The following is an 18,941-nucleotide window of genomic DNA, read 5'->3' on the forward strand; positions in this document are numbered from 1 at the left end:
AATGTTTTACCAGGGTTTTCCTAGCCCGACAGCAATGTGGACGTGCGCTTCGAGACAGTCGTTCTCGGTGGCGCAATGCGCCTCGGGACAGACGGATAAATTTTCACGATCTCGTGCTCTGGAGCGACAATTGCGACAATTGAAAACCTGTGGCCTTGGCGGTGCGTCTTCAGCTCTGCGAGATCGTCAAAAGAGCACATATTGGGCACAGAAGACGAGAAAGTCTATATGCACGAACGTTGGACGTCGGAGACATAGGGCGGGTGTCAATCGCGCAAGGAAGATACGCGTATCTAGGTCACGTGGGCGCGTTGTGTACGGCGGGATCATCAGCCTGAGTCTGGATGGGATGATCACACTTGACGAAGACGCAGTTCGCACCCTCTCTTCCGAGGCCGGTGACTTCATCGCATGGCTAGGCACTGGCGAGGCGCTCTTCCCGGACCATAAAAATGGTTGCTCTGTTCGCCTCTGCGGTCGATTTCTTGTCCACCTTCACGTCCTGCCTAACCCGAAAACGGTGACACTTGGGTACCGACGGCCCGGTCATCTCTAAAGTAACACCCGCATTCGCGTGTCCTTCCACAAAAGATGGGCAGCAATGATGAAGTACTCAATGGCACTGGGTCATACGAGAAGCATGGTGGGCAGACGGAGCGGTCGAATAAGGAACCCACGACAACAAACGAGTTTGATGTCTATGGAGATGAACGGTTCGCAGACAGTGCGCGGTCTCTTTCTCTGAATTCTAGTGCCTGCTACTTACTACGCGTTCTACGCTCACAGTAAAATACCGCACCATGGTGTGGTGGAAAGCCGCTGCACTCATGTTGGCAGAAACAGTTTCACTCGGGGTATGTTTCCTGTCACCACATCACTCTACCGGCCTACAGCGTCTCATTGAATGAACCAGATTCTGTCAATACCTTCCGTATTTGAGACTCTCGGGATGGTTGCCGGCTGCATACTCGTCATCGGCCTCGGAGCAATCGCGACCGCAACGGGATACATGATCGGCGCGTTTAAGCTTCGCTATCCGCACGTCCACAACATGGCCGACGCAGGAATGGTCCTGGCGGGGCCAATCGGGCGTGAAGTTCTCGGCGCGGCCCAGGTCGTATTCTTGGTCTTCTCCTGTGGTGGTCATGCCTTGACTGGCATGATCGCCTTCGACACCAGTGCGTGAAGTTTCCATTCATATCTAGCCATTGAGTATCTTTAGCTCACGGGTTTGGTAGTCACCGCTGGAGCTTCGTGCTCCGTGCTCTGGTCTGCCGTAGCCGCCATCATTTGCCTCGTCTTGACCCTCCCACGGACCCTCAACGGCATCTCGTACCTAAGTGTAGCTTCTTTCACCTCGGTCTTCAGTGAGCATCGCTTCAGCAGTGTAATCCAACATACTTCTCCCCACTGAACGCTCTGTGAATCTAGCCGCTGTGTTGATTACGATGATTGGAGTTGGCGTGGCAGGCCATCGCGGCGGTGTTACCACTGGCACGACCGCGGGCCTGAAGTTTTCCAGCGCCTTCCTTGCCGTCACAGACATCGTGAGTGGTACCAGTGCATTGTACTCCCAGTAGCTTCCCTTACATTCGCCCTGCACCTAGGTTTTTGCGTACTCAGGTTTGTGTCAAGCAACATTCGACAACCCTTTGGAACTTATGTCTGGTTGTAGGCCATGTCACTTTCTTCACGTTCCTTTCGGAAATGAAGAACCCTGCGGTCAGTCTCGTCAGCACCTTATCCGTCAATCCCTTCCTTTCACTGCAGCCACTGTCCCTGTTTCTCAGTCTGACTTCAATTACCCTCTCCTGTTACATAGGACTTCGCGAAGGCGCTCTATGCCCTGCAGATCGCTGACACGACGCTCTACCTCGTCGTAGGCGTTGTTGTATACGCATATACTGGTGCGGACACAGTATCGCCCGCGCTAGGTAACACGGGCACGACACTGCGCAAGGTCGCGTACGGAATTGCGCTGCCGACGATCTTGATCTCGGGCGTGATTAATGGGCATGTCACCGCAAAGCTAGTACGTGGTTCATTCGATCATCAACGACGCGCCGTTCAGAACTCAGTGTCGATGCCACATATAGGTGTTCATCAGATTGTAAGCGCACAGACGTACATGGCCAAAGACAAAACTATGCTGACTGCAATCCTTCGTCGGGCTGTGCAGGTTCCGCAGGAACGGTGTTGCGTCTCGGCATATGACTACGCACTCGTGGACAGGTTGGCTAACGTGGGTCGGAATCTGCCTGGCGATCTGGACGATCGCGTTCATCATTGCGGAACTGTGAGTGCTTGTAACGCAGTTGTATCCGAGCCACTTCAACGTTGGGTAGGATCCCGTTCTTCAATGATCTCCTGGGAGTCATGTCATCGCTGTTCGCAAGGTATGCATACACTTCCGGTTTCTCCATAAACCGACTCAATTGCACTCTCACACCCCGCACAGTTGGTTCACGTATGGCATCTCCGTGAGTACCGCCTTTCCGGTCTCCGGCACGCGTAAGTACGCCCGACAATTCGATTGACCAATGAACCTGCATGCAGGGAATCTTCTGGTTCCATCTGACACCGCGTTCTGAGCGGTGGTCAACACCGTGGCAGCGGTTCAAGACGATCTTCTGGGCATCCATCATCCTGGTGCGTGTTCCGCCTCAGTAGAGGGTCTTAGCAGAACCCTAACCCTATACTCATTCCGTCTGCGTAGATGGGTGCGTTCATCATGGTCGGGGGCCTGTATGCGAGCATCGACAGCATCATCCAGGGTGCGTTACCTCTCCCGAGAGCTCCGTCTCTGGCATCTGAGTCAGGTCTGCAGGTTATAAGAGCAGCCAGTTCTCGGGTCCCTTTACGTGCGCGAATCAGGCCTCGTATGAGTCGCCATCGCGGTTCAGTTAGCGATGGTGCGGAGTGGTACAGATGGAGCTGTGCGCAAGGTTGCGAAAGATTACAGCAATGCGCCCGCGGCTGCTGTGACCGGTTGGGATCTACTCTACATCTATTCTACACGACTCACCTGGATACTCGCATCGCGAACAGAGCAGATTTTCATTGGCTAACTAACAGGCCGGATCACGACGCTTATTGCGAGCAGAACAGAAAGCCTGGGTGAGGTCTGAACGCAAACGCGTATGGGCACACATTCTTGCTGTGCCATGCGTCTCGGCGTGCATTCGAGGGCAAGTCTCGCCTGTCAGATCGACTGATTCTTCATTCTCGCTCTTCTTTCCAAGGTGCTGAGCCGTCATGGAGATTGAGCAACTGGATATCTGGCACAGGTATCGTATATGCAAGGTTAGGTGAGTCCGTTCGCGCTTCTGCTTGTATGTCATTCACTCGTTACTTAGGCCTATTAATCGGTTGTGGGGCCTATGTCCCGTCTCGACATACCCCCATCATCCAAGTGCCGCTGGGTGACATCATCATGATGTGGAACGGAAGCGGATTCTGAGTGGCAGCATCAGTCAAAAAGGGCGCGTGCACTTGATGCTTCGTTGAGAGAGGGAGCTGAAGCCTGATAGATAGGATCTGTTCACCGGTCTCGCAGTTCGGCGGCACCTGCCAATGCAAGCGACTGAGACTGGCCCCGCCCCAGAGCGGCTTTTCATGCGATGACGACCCCGAGCGTCACTACAGCGTTGCTCCGTATGGTAAGCCCTTGAAGGAGGACATGACAGACCGACAGCAAGGATAAGTCCGGCTCCTCCGTTCCAAGATCATGGGTGAGTTCAAATGCTATGCATATGCTTACTTGGGACGGCCGAGTGGACCTTCTACTTGCGATCATGAACAGCTTCTGTGGTGTCTTGTGACGCGGGCGCCTTGGGTGTATACCGGTGCTAGAGACCATCTGACATACTTCGATAAAGGTTTTGACAGGCGTGGCGTCCGACGCGTCGGTCTCTTCGCCTGCGTTCACGGAGAATCAGGCTCAGTATGTGGTACGGTGAGAGCACATGTGGCGTGGTCCTCGGTTGCTGCACGAAATGCAGAGAGAACTGTTTGCAGTTGCCGCCGATGCTCTGCATGCTGTGCCCGCTAGTGCCTGTCGATTGCAACGGCCGGCTATAGTATCTTCGCCGTCGCGTCAGTACTCGGTGAGTTGATCCAAGGCCTGTCGTTCATCGAATGAGGAGGCTAACAGACGATAGTGACAGTGCCACGGTGATCTGGGACATTCAATTGATCTACGTGCATGGCCCGAGCATCGATGATCAATGTGGTCGTCATCCGCGAGAATCGAAGCACTGCTTGGTTCCGCTGCGTTACAAATTTGATGAAATGAAGAAAATTTTACAGGTCGCGCACTCGCGGGCGATGGTCGAGTGGGACGCCTTTGTTGCACGGCTGGTCGAAAGGCCGGCGGGAAAGGGCACGATCGTGGTCAATCGGCGGGCTCGACGGGCACATCCGGGGTGGGCGTTGCATAGAAGAACCGAGACGCGGCCGATGCCGGGGACGGCGGGGACGCGGTGTATGGTCACGTGGGCGCGTTATGGGGTGGAGAGTGGAGCGGCTGTGAGCGGCTGGCAGAGATGTGACACAGCGCACTGACGAGGCCCAGCAGAAGCCCTGCGATGGCCCCGACAGCCGCTGACTTCATCTCCACGCGAGGCGCTCTTCATCAAATACATAGGGCTGACTTTCGTCGCCTCTGCTACTCCTCTCTCGCCCAAGCTCCCCGTCCACCCTCCGGCGGCCTCCCTCATCCATCTTCCCCCACACAGAGTCGCTGACGGGATCGTTCTGCGACATGACTTCAACACCTCCCTCTACGACCATGGACAGCCACGACGAAGCCCTTGATCGCACTGGAGCATATGAGAAAAACGGCCAGATGAAGGGGCAGACTGCAGTGACGACCGACGAGTTTGACGTCTATGGAGATGAGGGGTCTGCAGACAGTGCGCAATTTTTTTCCTCGGTTGAAACTTCTTGTTCAGTATGTGTTGCCCCTACAGTCGTGTACCGTACCATGGTGTGGTGGAAAGCCGCCGCACTCATGCTGGCAGAAACCGTCTCACTTGGGGTGCGCATGTTTCTGAAATTGACGCATATAAGTGTCCTCTGATCCACCCAAATCAGGTCCTATCGATACCCTCCGTGTTCCAGAGCCTCGGAATGGTCGCAGGCTGTATCCTCGTCATTGGCCTCGGAGCGACCGCGACTCTCACCGGTTACATGATCGGCGCGTTCAAGCTGCGCTACCCCCATGTCCACAATATGGCTGATGCGGGTATGATCCTCGGGGGGCCGATTGGTCGTGAAGTACTCGGCGCGGCGCAAGTCATTTTCATGGTCTTCCTTTGCGGAAGTCACGTCCTGACTGGGATGATTGCGTTCGACACCAGTACGTGATCCATGCCTTGTGATCTACGCTGCCTCAGTAACTCGCCTACTTGACTCCAGTTACTTCGGGAGCTTCATGCTCTGTGCTCTGGGCCGGCATTTCCGCCATCATATGTCTTGTCCTCACTCTCCCGCGAACGCTTGACGGCATCTCGTATCTTAGTGTTGCCTCGTTCATCTCGATCGTCGGTGAGTAACGCACATTCACCTTCACACGACCGCGTACTGAGCGCTCCTCACCTCCAGCCGCTGTGATGATAACGATGATTGGCGTCGGTGTCGCAGGCCATCAGGGCGGTGTCACTTCTACCGCGAACCTTAGCTTCGCCAGCGCCTTCCTCGCTGTGACTGACATTGTGAGTCGTGAAATAAACCTTACCTTGGCAGGAGCGTGCGCATCTCATACCTGCATCTCATCCAGATTTTTGCATACGCGGGTCCGTATCAGGCGCCATCCATTGTGTTTGTGGAGGAACTCACTCGCTGGTCACTATAGGACACGTCGGGTTCTTTACGTTTATCGCAGAGATGAAGAAACCCGAGGTCAGCATCGCCCAGCTCTTATCCCATTCCTCACACTAGCTCGTTCCTCATTCACTTCGTCATGCCCGGGGCTAACCTTCACCGTTTCCTTAACCCCTCCAGGACTTCGCCAAGGCACTCTACTTCCTGCAGATTGCGGATACGACGATCTACCTGATTGTAGGCATCGTAGTATATGCGTACGCGGGCACAGAGACGGTCTCGCCTGCGCTGGGCAACACGGGCACGACGCTGCGCAAGGTCGCGTACGGTATAGCCCTCCCGACGATCATGATTGCGGGTGTGATCAACGGCCATGTGTGTGCGAAGCTGGTGCGTTTCTAGAGTTGAAAGAGTGGGTGCTTGTTTGCTGGTGCTGATGTGGGGTGTTGGCGCGGTCCAGGTGTTCGTCAGATTGTGAGTGCATATATATGCGCGCAGGCCGCAGAGTGCTGACCTGATCGTTCGCCCCGCAGATTCCGCCGCGACGGCGTCACTTCCCGACACATGACCGCGCATTCGTGGACAGGCTGGCTGACGTGGATCGGGATCTGCTTCGCGATCTGGGCGGTCGCGTTTATCATCGCAGAAGTGTGAGTGTTCGTTTCCTGTCTCGGTCCATCGAATACGGGGTGCAGATGGCAGACATGGCGTGTACGCGCGGGGAAGACAGCGCGACAGCGCGAGGGCTTCCGCTCGCACGCGGAGTGGGAGGGGTCCGTGCGCGGCTTCGCGCCTTCATATGCGCTCGCCATCGAACAGCTATTTCACAACCTCCATTTTTTTCATTCCACTTCGGGAGTATGGTTTGGGCCATTTGCTAATACACGCTTGCGCGCCGTCTAGAATCCCGTTCTTCAACGATCTCCTAGGGGTTATCTCCTCGCTCTTCGCAAGGTACGCATACGCGCGCGCTTCCTTCCCAACGCCTGACGCCGTACTCACCGATACCCCCATTCGCTTCACACACGTCCCACACAGCTGGTTCACATACGGTATCTCCGTGAGTCCCCTCTCCTGCCGCGCGCTCACGCACGTTGATCAAAGCTCACTGATAACGCTGTGGCTTGCAGGGCATCTTCTGGTTCCATCTGACACCCCGCGGGGAGCGGTGGGCGACGCCGTGGCAGCGCTGCAAGACGGTGTTCTGGGCGTCCATCATTCTGGTGCGTGTTTCGTGGCAGGACCCTAACCCTAGTCTCATTCCCTCGCGCGCAGATGGGGGCGTTCATCATGGTCGCGGGCTTGTACGCGAGCATAGACAGCATCGTCGATGGTGCGTCCTTCGTCTCCAGCGGTTTTTCGGGATTGTCATCGGCGAATTTGTGCAGGTTACCGGAACGGCCAGTTCCCAGGCCCGTTTACGTGCGCGAGTCAGGCCCTCGCCTGAGCGGCCGTCGTGATTGGGCGGTGGGTGCGGATACGGTTGGGACGTGTCTTCACGTGCGAAAAGCAGGCATCTTGGGTGTGCGCTGTTCAGTGGGTCTGTGCTGTGGGCGTCGATGCGCTGGCTGTCTAACATCCGTCATGATTTATCTGCATCATTCTTGCTGCATAGATGTACCATCTAATAACTTATACCACGGCTCTTATGTATCAGACGCGAGATGGCGATACCCGTCTACCTATAATCTATGATACGGTTTGCTGTATGAAGCTGAGCGTGCGCCACAAAGCCGATTGAGTGTGAAGAGGGGCTCGCGATCCGTGTGATCGCTTCTCACCGGGACGCTCTTCGTCTTCGAGATGTCAATGACCAGCCTTCTCGAACATGCCTCGGAGCCGTCTTCGTCGTCATCGATGGGGTCTAGCGGGCGATGAGGAATGGAGGCCTCGGCCGCGCTCGCACGAAGGTCGAGGATGAGGCCGAGCGACCGACTGTCGTGGTGAGGCCGAGAGACCGACTCGGACTGTCGTGGGCGCTTGACTCCCAGGCTGCTGTGCGTCTGGCGGTGAAACCCATGCACAAGGCGCATGTGACCGCGACAGGGCCTCTGCGCCCACGCAGGGATGAGCTCAGTTCCCTGCCTGGGTGTGTGATGAGAAGAGGCTGGCCGTTGTTCGCGGGACCCTGAGCCTGAGGACGCAGCCACAGTGCCATCGAGATTGCGATCTGCACTGCGCCCGGGATCTGGATTGGGTATATAGCCCTCCCCCGCTTTCTGGAACACCCTCCCAGCAAACCACTGGTCCTCCTCCTACCTGCCGCTCGCCCCGGGTCTCGCTCAACCACCCGCCCAGCGCATCCCCGCTCGGACTGTTCATCCAGTCCGCCTGTCAGCATTCACCCAGGTGTAGTCATACTATTACTACTAGGCAGCGAAGTCGCTCGCGCGCGTCGCACCGCCGAACCTTGTTTAGACACCTGGCGGCACTCGGTACCGTGGTCACCCTGGCGCGCACAGCTGCACGCGTCTAGATAGCTCCCTGCTCGTCCTCGCACTCGTCTGATCGCGCCCGCGACACGCGCCGCGCGGGTTGCCTCCGCTCAATTGCCTTATACCCCGCACGTCCTGTCCGAGTCCTATTGGAGATCCGCGGTCCGAGGTGCGCTTCCGCGTCCCTCGCTCGGGGCTGCTATAAGAGTGCGCTCGCTCATGACAGTGGGGTCCATCAGCACACCTGCAGCGACTTGACTCGACATGATTCGACCTGACATTACCCCGGACTCGCCCGTCGAGGAGCAGCCCGCCATCGGCGTGATTGGTATGGGCTCGATGGGTACTATGTACGCCCAAATACTCTACGAAGGAGGGTGGAAAAAGTGGTATCCAGCAGTCTCCAGCCTTGTGGTGCTCATGCTACCCGTGGCGTCCAGGATCTATGTTTGTGACCAACCGCCAAATACGAAGCGCTCAAAGCAAAGTACGAGAGTGAGTCAGACGCTGTGCTCGCTCGACCTCGTCATGTCGCTCATTGTCGAGACGGCAGACAACCCAGCATCCTGTGCTGGTGGACGGCCACCAGGTGTCCCGGATAGCGGACTTCATCATGTACTCGGTGGAGGCCGAGTTCATCGACCGCGTTGTCGCCACGTATGGACCCTGTGCGTCGAGCGTTTGGTCTTCTCTTCTCACGCACGCTGAACCTTAATTCCTCGACGCACAGCTACAAAGTGGGCGCCATCGTCTCAGGCAAACGTCCGTCAAAGCCCCTGAAAAGGCCGCATTTGAGAAATACCTCCCGCAAGATGTGCACATCGTATCATGTCACTCGCTGCACGGCCCAACCGTTCGCCACTAGGCCAGCCCTGGTGAGTAAGGTTGCTGCTGCTGACATAGGACCCTACCTCATGTCTTAGTTCCAGGTGCTCATCAGACATCGCGCACCTGATGGGCGCTCCGGTTGGTGGAGAACATCCTACGGCCGCTCAAGTCGCGTTACGTCTATCTCTCCTACGAGGACCATGACATCGTCACCGCAACACACAGGCTGTGACGCACGCCGCCTTCCTGAGGTAAGCTCCCTCCCTGCCCGGGGTGTCTCCCCGCTATCGATGTGCGCGAGGCCCGTCTGACACCGTCTCTTTCATCGCTGCCAGCATGGGCACGGCATGGTCGAACGAGAAAGAGTACCCCTGGGAGACGGGCCACGCCGTCGGCGGCATCGAGACCGTGAAGGTGAACATCATGCTCCGGATCTACTCCAACAAGTGGCACGTCTACGCCGGGCTCGCGATCCTCAACCCGTCCGCGCGGATACAGATCGACCAGTACGCGCGGAGCACGACCGAGATCTACAAGCTCATGATCGGCGGCGACGCCGAGGGCATGCGCCGCCGCATCTACGAGGCGCGCGACAAGGTGTTCGGCACCAAGTCGCGCGATGGCAGCGTCACGACGCGCGCACCGATCCTCCTCAGCGAGGACATCCTCGACCGGTTCAGCCTCTGGCGGCGGGGCTCGGGCGCGAACGGGAACGGGAAGGCCAACGGGAACGGGAACGGCAACGGCAACGGCGACGCGCCCCCGAACACGCACACCGCGAACTCGCACCTGTCCCTCCTCGCGATGGTCGACTGCTGGGCCGCGCTCGGCATCCAGCCCTTCGTGCACCTCGACCTCGCCGCGACGCCGCTCTTCCGGATGCTCCTCGGCGTGTCGGAGTACCTCTTCCGCTCGCAGGAGCGCCTCGACCACGCGATCCACGCCGCGCTCTACGACACGACGTACCGCGCGAACGACCTCGAGTTCGTCGTCGCGGCGCGCGGGTGGAGCCAGTGCATATCGTTCGGCAGCTTCGAGCTCTACCAGCAACGATTTCTGGAGACGGCGTCGTTCTTCGAGCCGCGGTTCGAGGACGCGACGAAGGTCGGGACGGCGATGCTCCAGGCTATTTTGGAGAGCACTCCGAAGCCGTAGGAGGACGTCAGGTGGGACTGGTTGGTATTGTACGGAGACGCTACGGACGTCGCATTCCTCTTGTGGTCCCCATAGTTCAAGGTTCGATGTAGCTGGTAGATAGTTTGATTTCTTGTTTGTCAACAGTAGCAATACGGCGGAAATGTATGATACGTGAAGTCTTCAGAAGCGCGTGCAACTGACTGACAATATATTGCGGCACCTGGTTGTGCGATGCACGATTAGGTTCCAGGGACACGGCGTCATATCAATGCTCCTCTACATCGCTATACTCGTCATACGCAGCGTCCGGGGACTCCCTAATCCACTCCGCATCGTCTTCACGCGCAAAGTCCCAAATATCCAACATCGTACAGTTAACGTTGCTGCTCGCGGCCACACACCACCGGCCTTCGAACGCAACCTGCCACACGCCCACCACACCTTGGAGCAAGTCGCGCAGCTCCATTCCGCTCTGGACATCCCACATCTTCAGCGCGCCGTCGCTCCCGGCGAGCACCTTGAAGCCGTCGTGCTGGGAGCACGTGACGGCGCTGGGGCGGAGTGAGGAGTCAACGAGAGTCTCGATGTGATCGCCCGTGTCTGGGTCCCAGACTCGCTGCGTCCCGTCGGCGGAGCCAGAACGAGGAGAGAGGGCGAGAGGGAGAGGAGCCCGACGAGGGACGTGTGGCCCCTCAGCACGTGTTGGCATTCTCCTGTTTCTAGGTTCCAGACCCGTACGGTACCGTCCATCCCCCCGAGTACGCGCGCTCCCGATGCATATCAAGCGCTACACAGTACACTATCGAGGACACCACAGTCAGCGTATTGAGCGCTGGGCTCTTAAGTCGGCTGGTCGACGGACACACCTTTCTCTGTATGGCCGGCGAGGACCCACTTGCAGGTGCCGGTGATGGCGTCCCACACGCCCACTATGCAATCGTAGCCCCCGGAGACTATGGTTCGCCCGCGCGCTGCTAGCCCGCGGATTGCGTCGTCATGGCCCTCTAGAAGCAGCTTGTGGTACGGATTCGTCTCCTGTGGCAACGACCAACCGGGTCAGAACAGAGGAATCAGATCCATGACGGCCGGATACCGTATCATCTTCCACCGCACCACCTTCGTCCACGGACGAATGGAACTCGGCGTCTCCGGGCTTCGGTAGAGCCCACACCTGAGCGTATGGTCCCTACTCGCCGACACGATGAGCGGGTGTTTGGGCCACTCCTCTTGCACCGTAGTGCCGTCGTCTTGCTTGACATCGATGAACTCGGGTCGCACGATCGCAACGCAGCGTACGGTGCTTGTATGACCGCCAAAGGTGTGAGTGCAGCGGCCGGTGTCTAGATCCCATACACGGACCGTCCGATCAGTCGACCCGCTGACGAGGATATTCCGAGTCACGGCTAAACTCCACACGCCGCCTCTGTGGCCCTTCAAGGTGCGTATGAGCTCGCCCGTTGGCAGAGAGTGGATGCTGATCGTATGATCATCCGACGCGGTTATGATGCGTCTCCCCGCGATGAGCAGACACGTCACCACAGATCGCCCGTGTACAGGGACGCTGACATGCCTCGGGCTCTCATTCTCCGTCCAACGCGTGCGGGAGAGCTGCCTGGATTTGTACAGGATCTCGTACGGGTGTGGGAGAGGTGGTGCACCAGGCTGTGGAAGTCCCTGTCGTCTTCTCTGCCTAAGATAGCATCGCGAAGGCTGTCTCAGAACCGTGTCCAACCCATAGCTGATCTTTCCGGAGAAGCTCCCCCCATACAGAAGAATCAGCATCATCTACAAGGGTGGCGTCAGCATCGAAGGAGAGCTGCGCATCAACGACTGGCGGGGTGGAGACGACAATACCTGTGTTCGACATGCTCTGCGGGCTGGACGCACCAAGCTTGGGATCTAATCGCCGGTTGCATGAACTGTACGATGGTGAGACGCTCGCTTTCTATGCTGCCTCACATGGTTTATCGGGCACGTCCGAGTCGCCCACGGATAGTAATTTGACGATTTTGAAGATGCTAGTGAGGCGTTCATTGCGGAATGACGTCCTGCATTCGGCGCTCTATGATCGACATGATTTCAGGACGAGAACGACGTCATTCTAGTGGCCATGCGCTACCATGGCCTTGTAGCGAGTTGTCTCCTTGGGACTGAAGTACTGACGCGGATGACGGCCGCTGTGTATCACAGCGTCAGTACGCGAGTCCTCAGACCTGAGAGAGCGTTCCTGCGATGAGAAGTATGGCAGTTGGGAGTGCTAGGACATGATCGTTTCTCCATGTAGCGCAGGAGCTTCCGAGCCAAGGTGCGCAGAGCGAGAGCAGCTGGAGGGCCCGGGGACGCTACCAGTCGATCAGAAGAGAGGTGAGGCATGAAGACAGGACCTGCCTGATCGGGGTGCGGGGTAATTCATAGCAGTCAGCTGACTGAATGATGACTCGAGCGCTCCAGGTGCTATAGATGCCTTCACTCCAGGCGACACCAAGTATCCGAGTCAATTTGCTCCCTCCCTCTCGCCCTCCCTCCTCCCGCTCGTTGTCGGCGCCATGCCTCTCACTCCTTCGACAATGCGCGTCCCATCCACCGCAAAAGCGGCTCCGGCCATGACCCTCGTTCGCCACCGGTCGTCAGCGGCCAGCACAAGCGCATCCATGCTCGAGGCAAGGTCGAGGGTAAGAGAGCATGCACGCAACATCAGTCGTTCTACAGCCCGCGAAGCTACCGCAACGGGAGCGGTGTGAGTCATGCTATGACTATGTTTTTTCGATCCTGCTCACTCCAGTGTAGACGTCCGGCACCAGCCCCTGGGTTCCAGCAGGTGCCATCGAAGAATAACGTACCCATGCCTCCCCCCATGCTCGGGCCTCATCCTGAAGGTCCCCTCGACCATTCTTCGTCGGCATGTCGGCGGCCAGATCTTCCACGAGATGATGGTCCGCCATGGGGTCAAGCACATGTTGGATATCCCGGCGGTGCGATCCTCCCTGTCTTCGATGCCATCTACAACTCGCCCCAGTTCGACTTTGTCCTACCACGGCACGAGCAAGGCGCAGGTCATATGGCGGAGGGCTACGCGCGCGTCACAGGAAGCCCGGTGTCGTGCTTGTGACTTCCGGCCCCGGAGCGACAAACGTGGTGACGCCCATGCAGGACGCTTTGAGCGATGGCGTCCCGCTGGTCGTATTCTGCGGACAGGTGCGACTTCTCTGATTGGCTCGACGCCTTCCAGGAGGCCGACATCATTGGCATCTCGCGCTCATGCACGAAGTGGAACGTCATGGTCAAGGACGTTGCAGAGCTCCCGCGGAGAATAACGAGCGTTCAAGGTCGCGACCTCCGGACGGCCTGGTCCCGTCTCGTAGACCTGCCGAAGGACATACTGCTGGGGTGCTCAAGACCCTCTGCCGTTCAAGGCGACTACCCCTGGCCGCCCCTCGGCCTCCCTCGAACCCCCTCCTTCCTCCGACCAGCCGACCGACATGGTCCAGATCGAGCGTGCTGCGAACCTCATCAACCAGGCCAAGCGGCCCCTGATCTACGCTGGCGCCGGTGTCCTCTCGTCCTCCCTGGGCCCCAAGTTGCTGAAGCAGCTCGCGCAGCAGGGTAACATCCCCGTTACAACGACCCTGCAGGGTCTCGGCGCGTTCGACGAGATGGACGAGAAGAGTCTGCACATGCTGGGTATGCACGGGTCGCATATGCGAACCTCGCGATGCAGCAGGCCGACGTCGTGATCGCCCTCGGCGGGCGGTTCGACGACCGTGTAACGGCAAGGTCGACCGGTTCGCGCCTGCCGCACGCGCAGCGGCCGCGGAGGGCCGGGGCGGGATCATCCACTTCGAAATCCAGCCCAAGAACATCAACAAGGTCGTCGAGGCGTCCATCCCCGTGCTCGGCGACGTCGTGACGAACATGGCGTCGCTGGTGCCCCTGATCCGTGGCGCCCCGCGCGAGAAGTGGTTCGCAGATATCAAGAAGTGGAAGGCGGAGTTCCCGTTCACGTACGAGAAGTCCGCAGACGCGCCCGGCACGATGATGAAACCGCAGGAGGTCATCGAGGAGCTGGACAGGCAGACGGCCGATCGGAAGGAAGACGTGGTCATCACGACCGGTGTCGGCCAGCACCAGATGTGGGCCGCGCAGCACTACCGGTGGCGGCACCCGCGGAGCATTGTCACCTCCGGCGGTCTGGGAGTGAGTGGTCTGCGTCCCGCGCGAGCCGCACATGTACTGATGATAATTATAGACGATGGGCTTCGGTCTGCCCGCAGCCATCGGTGCGAAGGTCGGTGCGCCGAACAAGATCGTCGTGGACATCGACGGAGACGCGTCGTTCAGCATGACCGCGATGGAGCTGCAGACCGCGTCGCAGTACAACATCGGCGTCAAGGTCATGGTGCTGAACAACGAGTTCCAGGGCATGGTCCTCCAATGGCAAGGTACGCCCGCCTCCTCGATCTCTTCATCTCCGCACCCATCTAACCTCCCTCGCAGACCTGTTCTACGACGCGCGGTACGCACACACGCGCATGACAAACCCCGACTTCGTCGCGCTCGCGCGCGCGATGGGCGTGCACGCCATCCGCGTGGAGAGCGCGGCGGAGCTGCCGGCGAAGATGAAGGAGTTCCTCGAGTACGACAACGCGCGTCCGGTCCTGCTCGAGTGCATGGTCGAGACGAACGAGCACGTGTTCCCGATGGTCCCCGCGGGCAAGGCGCTGCACGAGCAGATCCTCCACAAGTCCCTGATGGGCAAATACGACCCGAACGGGCTGATGAAGGCGTAGGCCCGTGTTCATTGAGTGTGTCGCATCTTTATTTCGCATTTGGGGTTTGTGGTCGATCCCGAGCATTCTTCGCATATCCGCTGCCGGTTCCGTCGTGCATGATCATGATTGACGAGAAGAAGCAAAAAAGTCCCCCTGTCGGTGTGGGACAATCACTGTAGCTATCATCAAATTTTGCGCACAACTATTTTTCGTAGGTAGTCGAGTCGAGTCGCGCGAAAAGCAATAAATGAATTGTGGAGGAGGTTCACTACGTTTGCAAATAGTCTGTCAATGCAAGTGGGATATGTCGGCAGTCCAAGCAGGTGGCTTGCGTAGGGCACTAAGTATCCAGCGCGCGCGCTGTACTACGACGGGTTCCGTATAGATGACAGCAGACAGTCATGGCTCATGACGCTATCGACAAACCCGCGAAGACAAGTGGATTTCCCGTCGGTACTCACGCCTGTCATTGACACGAACATCTCGATCGAAAGCACCGCATGCATGGAGTCTTCTTCATCTCCATAAGTACTGGCGTCATGAAGCCTAACTTCGATCTGTCGCCCTCCGAGCCTACGTTCGCGGAGGCGCCATCCAGCGGGGACACATACTCCTCGGAGCGCGCCTGCACTGACAAGTACTGACCAGTTCCGCGAATTCTGCTCGGTCGGGTTCGGACGAGTCTAATAGTGGTACCCGTGAGCTGGTCCAGCCTGGCGACGCCTCGCGAGCTAACTTACCGGAAGGCATCTGCGGACACTCGAAGACTCCCACAGACGTCTAGAATGAACGTGGATCGTCTGCTCGGATGCAGTCGAACTGACTGTCATACGATGGTTGAATGAGTGATTCGATGAGCGCGTCAGAAGGGCTGGACCCCCTCGTTCTATGCACCCTATCAAGTAACATAGATCCAGCATTTATCCTTTCAGGTACACTTAGGATTATGTTACTGTCGCGTCGGCTTCCAGCCGACTCACGGCTGGAAGCTGTACCCGCCCTCGCGCTGCACAGCGCGGAATTCGAGCGCGGCAAGCTGCGTGCCGGAGCTGTCCGTGAGCGTACATGCGACGTGGTCGCCCGGAACGAGGGGACCCACGCCCGAGGGCGTGCCCGTCAGGACGAGGTCACCCGCCTGGACAGAGGGCATAAGAATTCGGAGAGAGGGACGATGAACGGGTATGAGGGAAGGGCGTACCTCAAGAGTCATGATGGAGGATATGTGCTCAGCATGCGCGGGATCTTGAAAATCATCTGGTTGGTGTTGCCGTCCTGCTTCGTGACACCGTTCACCTACGCAATCCGGACGGCCGTTAAACCACACACCCCAACCGGAGCGGGAGAGGCTGGTTCACCTTGAGCGTCAGCCGGAGGTCGTTCGGGTCAGACACGGCGGACTTCGGGATGTACGCTGGTTGAGCCGCGCCAAGATGTGTGAGGAGAGGCGCGACCAGACATGCGGGAAGCTTACCTGATGGGCGTGAATGTGTCGAAGCCTTTGACGGCGCTCCAGGGGTGGCCCTTCTTCTTGACCACGTCCTGCATGTTTCGCGCGGTCATGTCCACAGCGAGGGCTGCACACGAGCATGAGCGAGCTGCCACGCGCCGAGGGGTGGGTGTGCGCACCATATCCCGCGACATGCGCGACCGCGTCCGCCTGCGAGATGTCCCTTCCCGTCTTGCCTACGACCAAGCCGAGCTCCACTAATCCCATACCCCCTCAACTCCCGCACGACAGCGAGCGGAGACACACGCACCCTCGTAGTGGGCAGTCACGCCGCGCGGGATCTCGACGTTCCCGCCCGACGGAAGATAGCTCGTGGTCGGCTTAATGAAGAACATGGGCTCCTTCGGCGCGTCGTTGCTGAGCTCCTTGATGTGCTCCGCGTAGTTGCGGCCGATCGCGACTATCTGACCGGTGCGCTCAGCCTCCGCGCTCTGTCGACCCCCGCACGAGCCAGCGACGGAGCACGCACCTTCCTGCCCTGCTGCACGAACGCGGCGGGGTCGACGGGCATCCTGCGCGTGTGCGTCTGGGCGAAGGCTCGGCGTGAGAGCAGCGCGGGCTTGAGAGGGGCAGCGAGGCGTGGGCCACGGGAGAGGGCGAGCATCTGGGCAGCCTCGTTCCCGAAGTGGTGACGAATGGCGGGGCGGAGAGAGGGCTAGCAGCAGGCAGAGAGAGACCAAGACGCAAGGTCGCCGCACGAGCGGGCCCAGCGATCGCGCGAGCGCACGTGGCGCCATCGGCCGTTCGCTAGCCCTGATCGGGAAGGCAATCGGCGGGATTCCCTCTTGGCACTCCGCATCTCAGCGGCCGCACAGGCGGGGCCATGCCGCTACTCCGCGAACACGGCACGCCCGGCACTGCCGAGCGCACTGCCACCGCTCGTTCTGCTCGCCGCAGCCAAGGCCTTGCCGGCGAAGTGCCGCGGAAATGCTGGAGTCTGCCTCGGATTGTCTTGAGAACGAAGCAGCAGGAGTCGTGAGCGAGGAGGCCATATACGAGGCACGTTCATCCTCATGTAAGAGAAGCAAGAGGGCGTGGTCGTCCGCCGAGTACGCCCAGTTGCAGATTCGCCAGGATGTCTCGTCCAGACATGATGGGGCCCAGCAATCAGACCGTCCACTGATATCCTGCGGCCCATCTGCGACTGCTGACATGGCACGGACCCACATGTAAAGACGATACGCGTGCCGTGCTGCGCCTTCTCTTGTGGCCGCGCAGCCCAGACCAGAGCAAGAGCACGGTGAGCGTGGTCGTGGGCTTGGACGGCGGGGAACTGGCAAGGGACGAGCCGGCACACGCTCGGCGTGAGGGCATCCCAGTCAATCGAGGATCGCGCGAGACCCAGCGCGCCGAGGTTCGGATGAGACGCAGTACGCACCCCGGGTCCAAGCACACGCCGGCAGCCACTGGCTCGCTCGCTGCAGTGGTACCAGTGCGCACGGGGAGCACTTATCGCGCGCAATGCAGATTTGAAAGTGGCCGCAGCGGGGATGTCGGGCGGAAGGAGATGGGTCGGAGGGCAGAAGGCGGCTTGTCAGTTCTTGTCATCGCTCGCCGCCCGCTTGGCGAGCCAAGCGCATCCCAGGGCGCCGCCTCCTTGGCGCACCAGCCTATCATATAATCCTCCCGTCCCGCTGCCCTCCCAACTCGCCTTCTCTCTTCGCCACCACCGTCTTCCTCGCCCCGCCAGCCGCCTTCGACCTTCCAATGCGCCCCCACGCCGCCTTCCCCGTACTTCTCGCCTGGGCGCTCGCCGCCACCGCGCGCCCGATCGCAAGAGAGTAAGTCAGGTGACTCCCCCGGTGGCTGAGCCCCTCCTGTGCAGCAGCACTGACCCCCGACGCGTTTCTCCCGCACAGCGACGGCGACTCGGACGACGGCACGCCGCCCTCGCCAGAGAGCAGCGGCTGGGTCATCGCCGTGGTGATTGTCATCGGTGCGTCGCACTCCGGCTCTCCGTACCGAGTCCTCGGCTGATGCGCCGTCTCTACGCAGTATTCGTGATCCTCGCCGTCGTCGCCACCGTCGTCTGGGTCAGCATCCGCCAGCGCAGGCGGAGAAAGGAGCGTGCGCAGCGCGCCATCGCTCGCACCACACGGGAAGCACGGCGGCGGCAGTCAAGGCGACCCGAGTCGCCCGCCTCGTCGACCTCCTCGGACGAGTCTGTAGTGCTCGAGGTGAGTTGCCGTCTGCGTCCCGTGAGCTATCCGGCCTTAGACTCGAACAGTCCCTACCGGCCGACGACGTGAAGGCCAAGCCTCCCAAGAACGACCCCAAGTCTAGCCCGGGCAGCGGATCCTCCGACGGACACGGAACGAAACCACAATGGTGACTTGCGCTCGGACCGACGATACCTACATGAACTCTACCTGCACCGCGTCCCAGCGCTGCCCCACGCCAGCTGCGCGTCCGGCCTGGATAGCCGCTAGTCCAGCACGCAGA

The 18,941-nt window shown here is 59.2% G+C and overlaps 7 protein-coding genes across 7 annotated transcripts; 5 read left to right on the plus strand and 2 right to left on the minus strand.

Moving 5' to 3' along the window:
• The first annotated feature begins 397 nt into the window (after positions 1 to 397).
• B0H18DRAFT_1214621 (transmembrane amino acid transporter protein-domain-containing protein) lies at positions 398 to 3,051 on the plus strand. The gene is made up of 15 exons (XM_048036590.1): positions 398 to 724; positions 787 to 854; positions 914 to 1,178; positions 1,239 to 1,367; positions 1,432 to 1,547; positions 1,608 to 1,623; positions 1,676 to 1,722; positions 1,823 to 2,032; positions 2,097 to 2,110; positions 2,180 to 2,296; positions 2,346 to 2,396; positions 2,459 to 2,480; positions 2,557 to 2,649; positions 2,717 to 2,774; positions 2,828 to 3,051. Exons 1-15 carry the CDS (start codon positions 592 to 594, stop codon positions 2,905 to 2,907), a joined length of 1,419 nt encoding a protein of 472 aa, XP_047888299.1. The 5' UTR covers positions 398 to 591; the 3' UTR covers positions 2,908 to 3,051.
• A 1,381-nt stretch (positions 3,052 to 4,432) lies between these two features.
• On the plus strand, positions 4,433 to 7,574 carry B0H18DRAFT_1034649 (transmembrane amino acid transporter protein-domain-containing protein). The gene is made up of 16 exons (XM_048030262.1): positions 4,433 to 4,913; positions 4,971 to 5,038; positions 5,095 to 5,359; positions 5,419 to 5,547; positions 5,605 to 5,714; positions 5,780 to 5,795; positions 5,855 to 5,901; positions 6,004 to 6,213; positions 6,284 to 6,297; positions 6,357 to 6,473; positions 6,727 to 6,777; positions 6,862 to 6,883; positions 6,954 to 7,046; positions 7,099 to 7,156; positions 7,212 to 7,374; positions 7,439 to 7,574. Exons 1-15 carry the CDS (start codon positions 4,763 to 4,765, stop codon positions 7,268 to 7,270), a joined length of 1,410 nt encoding a protein of 469 aa, XP_047888300.1. The 5' UTR covers positions 4,433 to 4,762; the 3' UTR covers positions 7,271 to 7,374; positions 7,439 to 7,574.
• A 948-nt stretch (positions 7,575 to 8,522) lies between these two features.
• Positions 8,523 to 10,241, plus strand: B0H18DRAFT_1087082 (uncharacterized protein; the record flags this gene model as incomplete). The annotated part of the gene is made up of 7 exons (XM_048032129.1): positions 8,523 to 8,644; positions 8,699 to 8,709; positions 8,733 to 8,757; positions 8,805 to 8,930; positions 9,015 to 9,111; positions 9,235 to 9,314; positions 9,422 to 10,241. 7 exons carry the CDS (start codon positions 8,523 to 8,525, stop codon positions 10,239 to 10,241), a joined length of 1,281 nt encoding a protein of 426 aa, XP_047888301.1.
• A 247-nt stretch (positions 10,242 to 10,488) lies between these two features.
• Positions 10,489 to 11,806, minus strand: B0H18DRAFT_1087083 (WD40-repeat-containing domain protein; the record flags this gene model as incomplete). Its single annotated transcript, XM_048032130.1, has 6 exons — positions 10,489 to 10,839; positions 10,866 to 10,990; positions 11,090 to 11,258; positions 11,317 to 11,369; positions 11,393 to 11,733; positions 11,790 to 11,806. 6 exons carry the CDS (start codon positions 11,804 to 11,806, stop codon positions 10,489 to 10,491), a joined length of 1,056 nt encoding a protein of 351 aa, XP_047888302.1.
• An 886-nt stretch (positions 11,807 to 12,692) lies between these two features.
• Positions 12,693 to 15,273, plus strand: B0H18DRAFT_1034656 (thiamine diphosphate-binding protein). The gene is made up of 7 exons (XM_048030263.1): positions 12,693 to 12,960; positions 13,011 to 13,322; positions 13,419 to 13,549; positions 13,620 to 13,904; positions 14,029 to 14,417; positions 14,470 to 14,662; positions 14,718 to 15,273. Exons 1-7 carry the CDS (start codon positions 12,770 to 12,772, stop codon positions 15,008 to 15,010), a joined length of 1,794 nt encoding a protein of 597 aa, XP_047888303.1. The 5' UTR covers positions 12,693 to 12,769; the 3' UTR covers positions 15,011 to 15,273.
• Positions 15,274 to 15,968: 695 nt separating this feature from the next.
• Positions 15,969 to 17,010, minus strand: B0H18DRAFT_1087085 (uncharacterized protein; the record flags this gene model as incomplete). Its single annotated transcript, XM_048032131.1, has 6 exons — positions 15,969 to 16,127; positions 16,191 to 16,338; positions 16,464 to 16,566; positions 16,619 to 16,696; positions 16,750 to 16,903; positions 16,969 to 17,010. 6 exons carry the CDS (start codon positions 17,008 to 17,010, stop codon positions 15,969 to 15,971), a joined length of 684 nt encoding a protein of 227 aa, XP_047888304.1.
• Positions 17,011 to 18,143: 1,133 nt separating this feature from the next.
• On the plus strand, positions 18,144 to 18,937 carry B0H18DRAFT_1214627 (uncharacterized protein; the record flags this gene model as incomplete). Its single annotated transcript, XM_048036591.1, has 4 exons — positions 18,144 to 18,289; positions 18,359 to 18,435; positions 18,495 to 18,676; positions 18,727 to 18,937. Coding segments are annotated over 4 exons (461 nt in total), but the record flags the coding sequence as incomplete, so codon positions are not given.
• Positions 18,938 to 18,941: the final 4 nt, after the last annotated feature.

This window comes from Fomitopsis serialis (genome assembly GCF_022376445.1).
Source record: "Fomitopsis serialis strain Sig1Antser10 chromosome Unknown B0H18scaffold_102, whole genome shotgun sequence".
Classification (NCBI taxonomy): Eukaryota; Fungi; Basidiomycota; class Agaricomycetes; order Polyporales; family Fomitopsidaceae; genus Fomitopsis; species Fomitopsis serialis.

Coding starts and splice junctions, on each gene's coding strand:
- B0H18DRAFT_1034649 (XM_048030262.1), top strand. CDS start 4,763: ATGACTTCAACACCTCCCTCTACGACCATGGACAGCCACGACGAAGCC. Junction 5,902..6,003: donor CAGAGATGAAGAAACCCGAG/GTCAGCATCGCC, acceptor TAACCCCTCCAG/GACTTCGCCAAGGCACTCTA. Junction 6,474..6,726: donor GCGTTTATCATCGCAGAAGT/GTGAGTGTTCGT, acceptor CGCGCCGTCTAG/AATCCCGTTCTTCAACGATC.
- B0H18DRAFT_1214621 (XM_048036590.1), top strand. CDS start 592: ATGGGCAGCAATGATGAAGTACTCAATGGCACTGGGTCATACGAGAAG. Junction 855..913: donor CAGAAACAGTTTCACTCGGG/GTATGTTTCCTG, acceptor TGAATGAACCAG/ATTCTGTCAATACCTTCCGT. Junction 2,297..2,345: donor GCGTTCATCATTGCGGAACT/GTGAGTGCTTGT, acceptor AACGTTGGGTAG/GATCCCGTTCTTCAATGATC.
- B0H18DRAFT_1034656 (XM_048030263.1), top strand. CDS start 12,770: ATGCCTCTCACTCCTTCGACAATGCGCGTCCCATCCACCGCAAAAGCG. Junction 12,961..13,010: donor GCTACCGCAACGGGAGCGGT/GTGAGTCATGCT, acceptor ACTCCAGTGTAG/ACGTCCGGCACCAGCCCCTG. Junction 13,323..13,418: donor GTCACAGGAAGCCCGGTGTC/GTGCTTGTGACT, acceptor TTCTGCGGACAG/GTGCGACTTCTCTGATTGGC.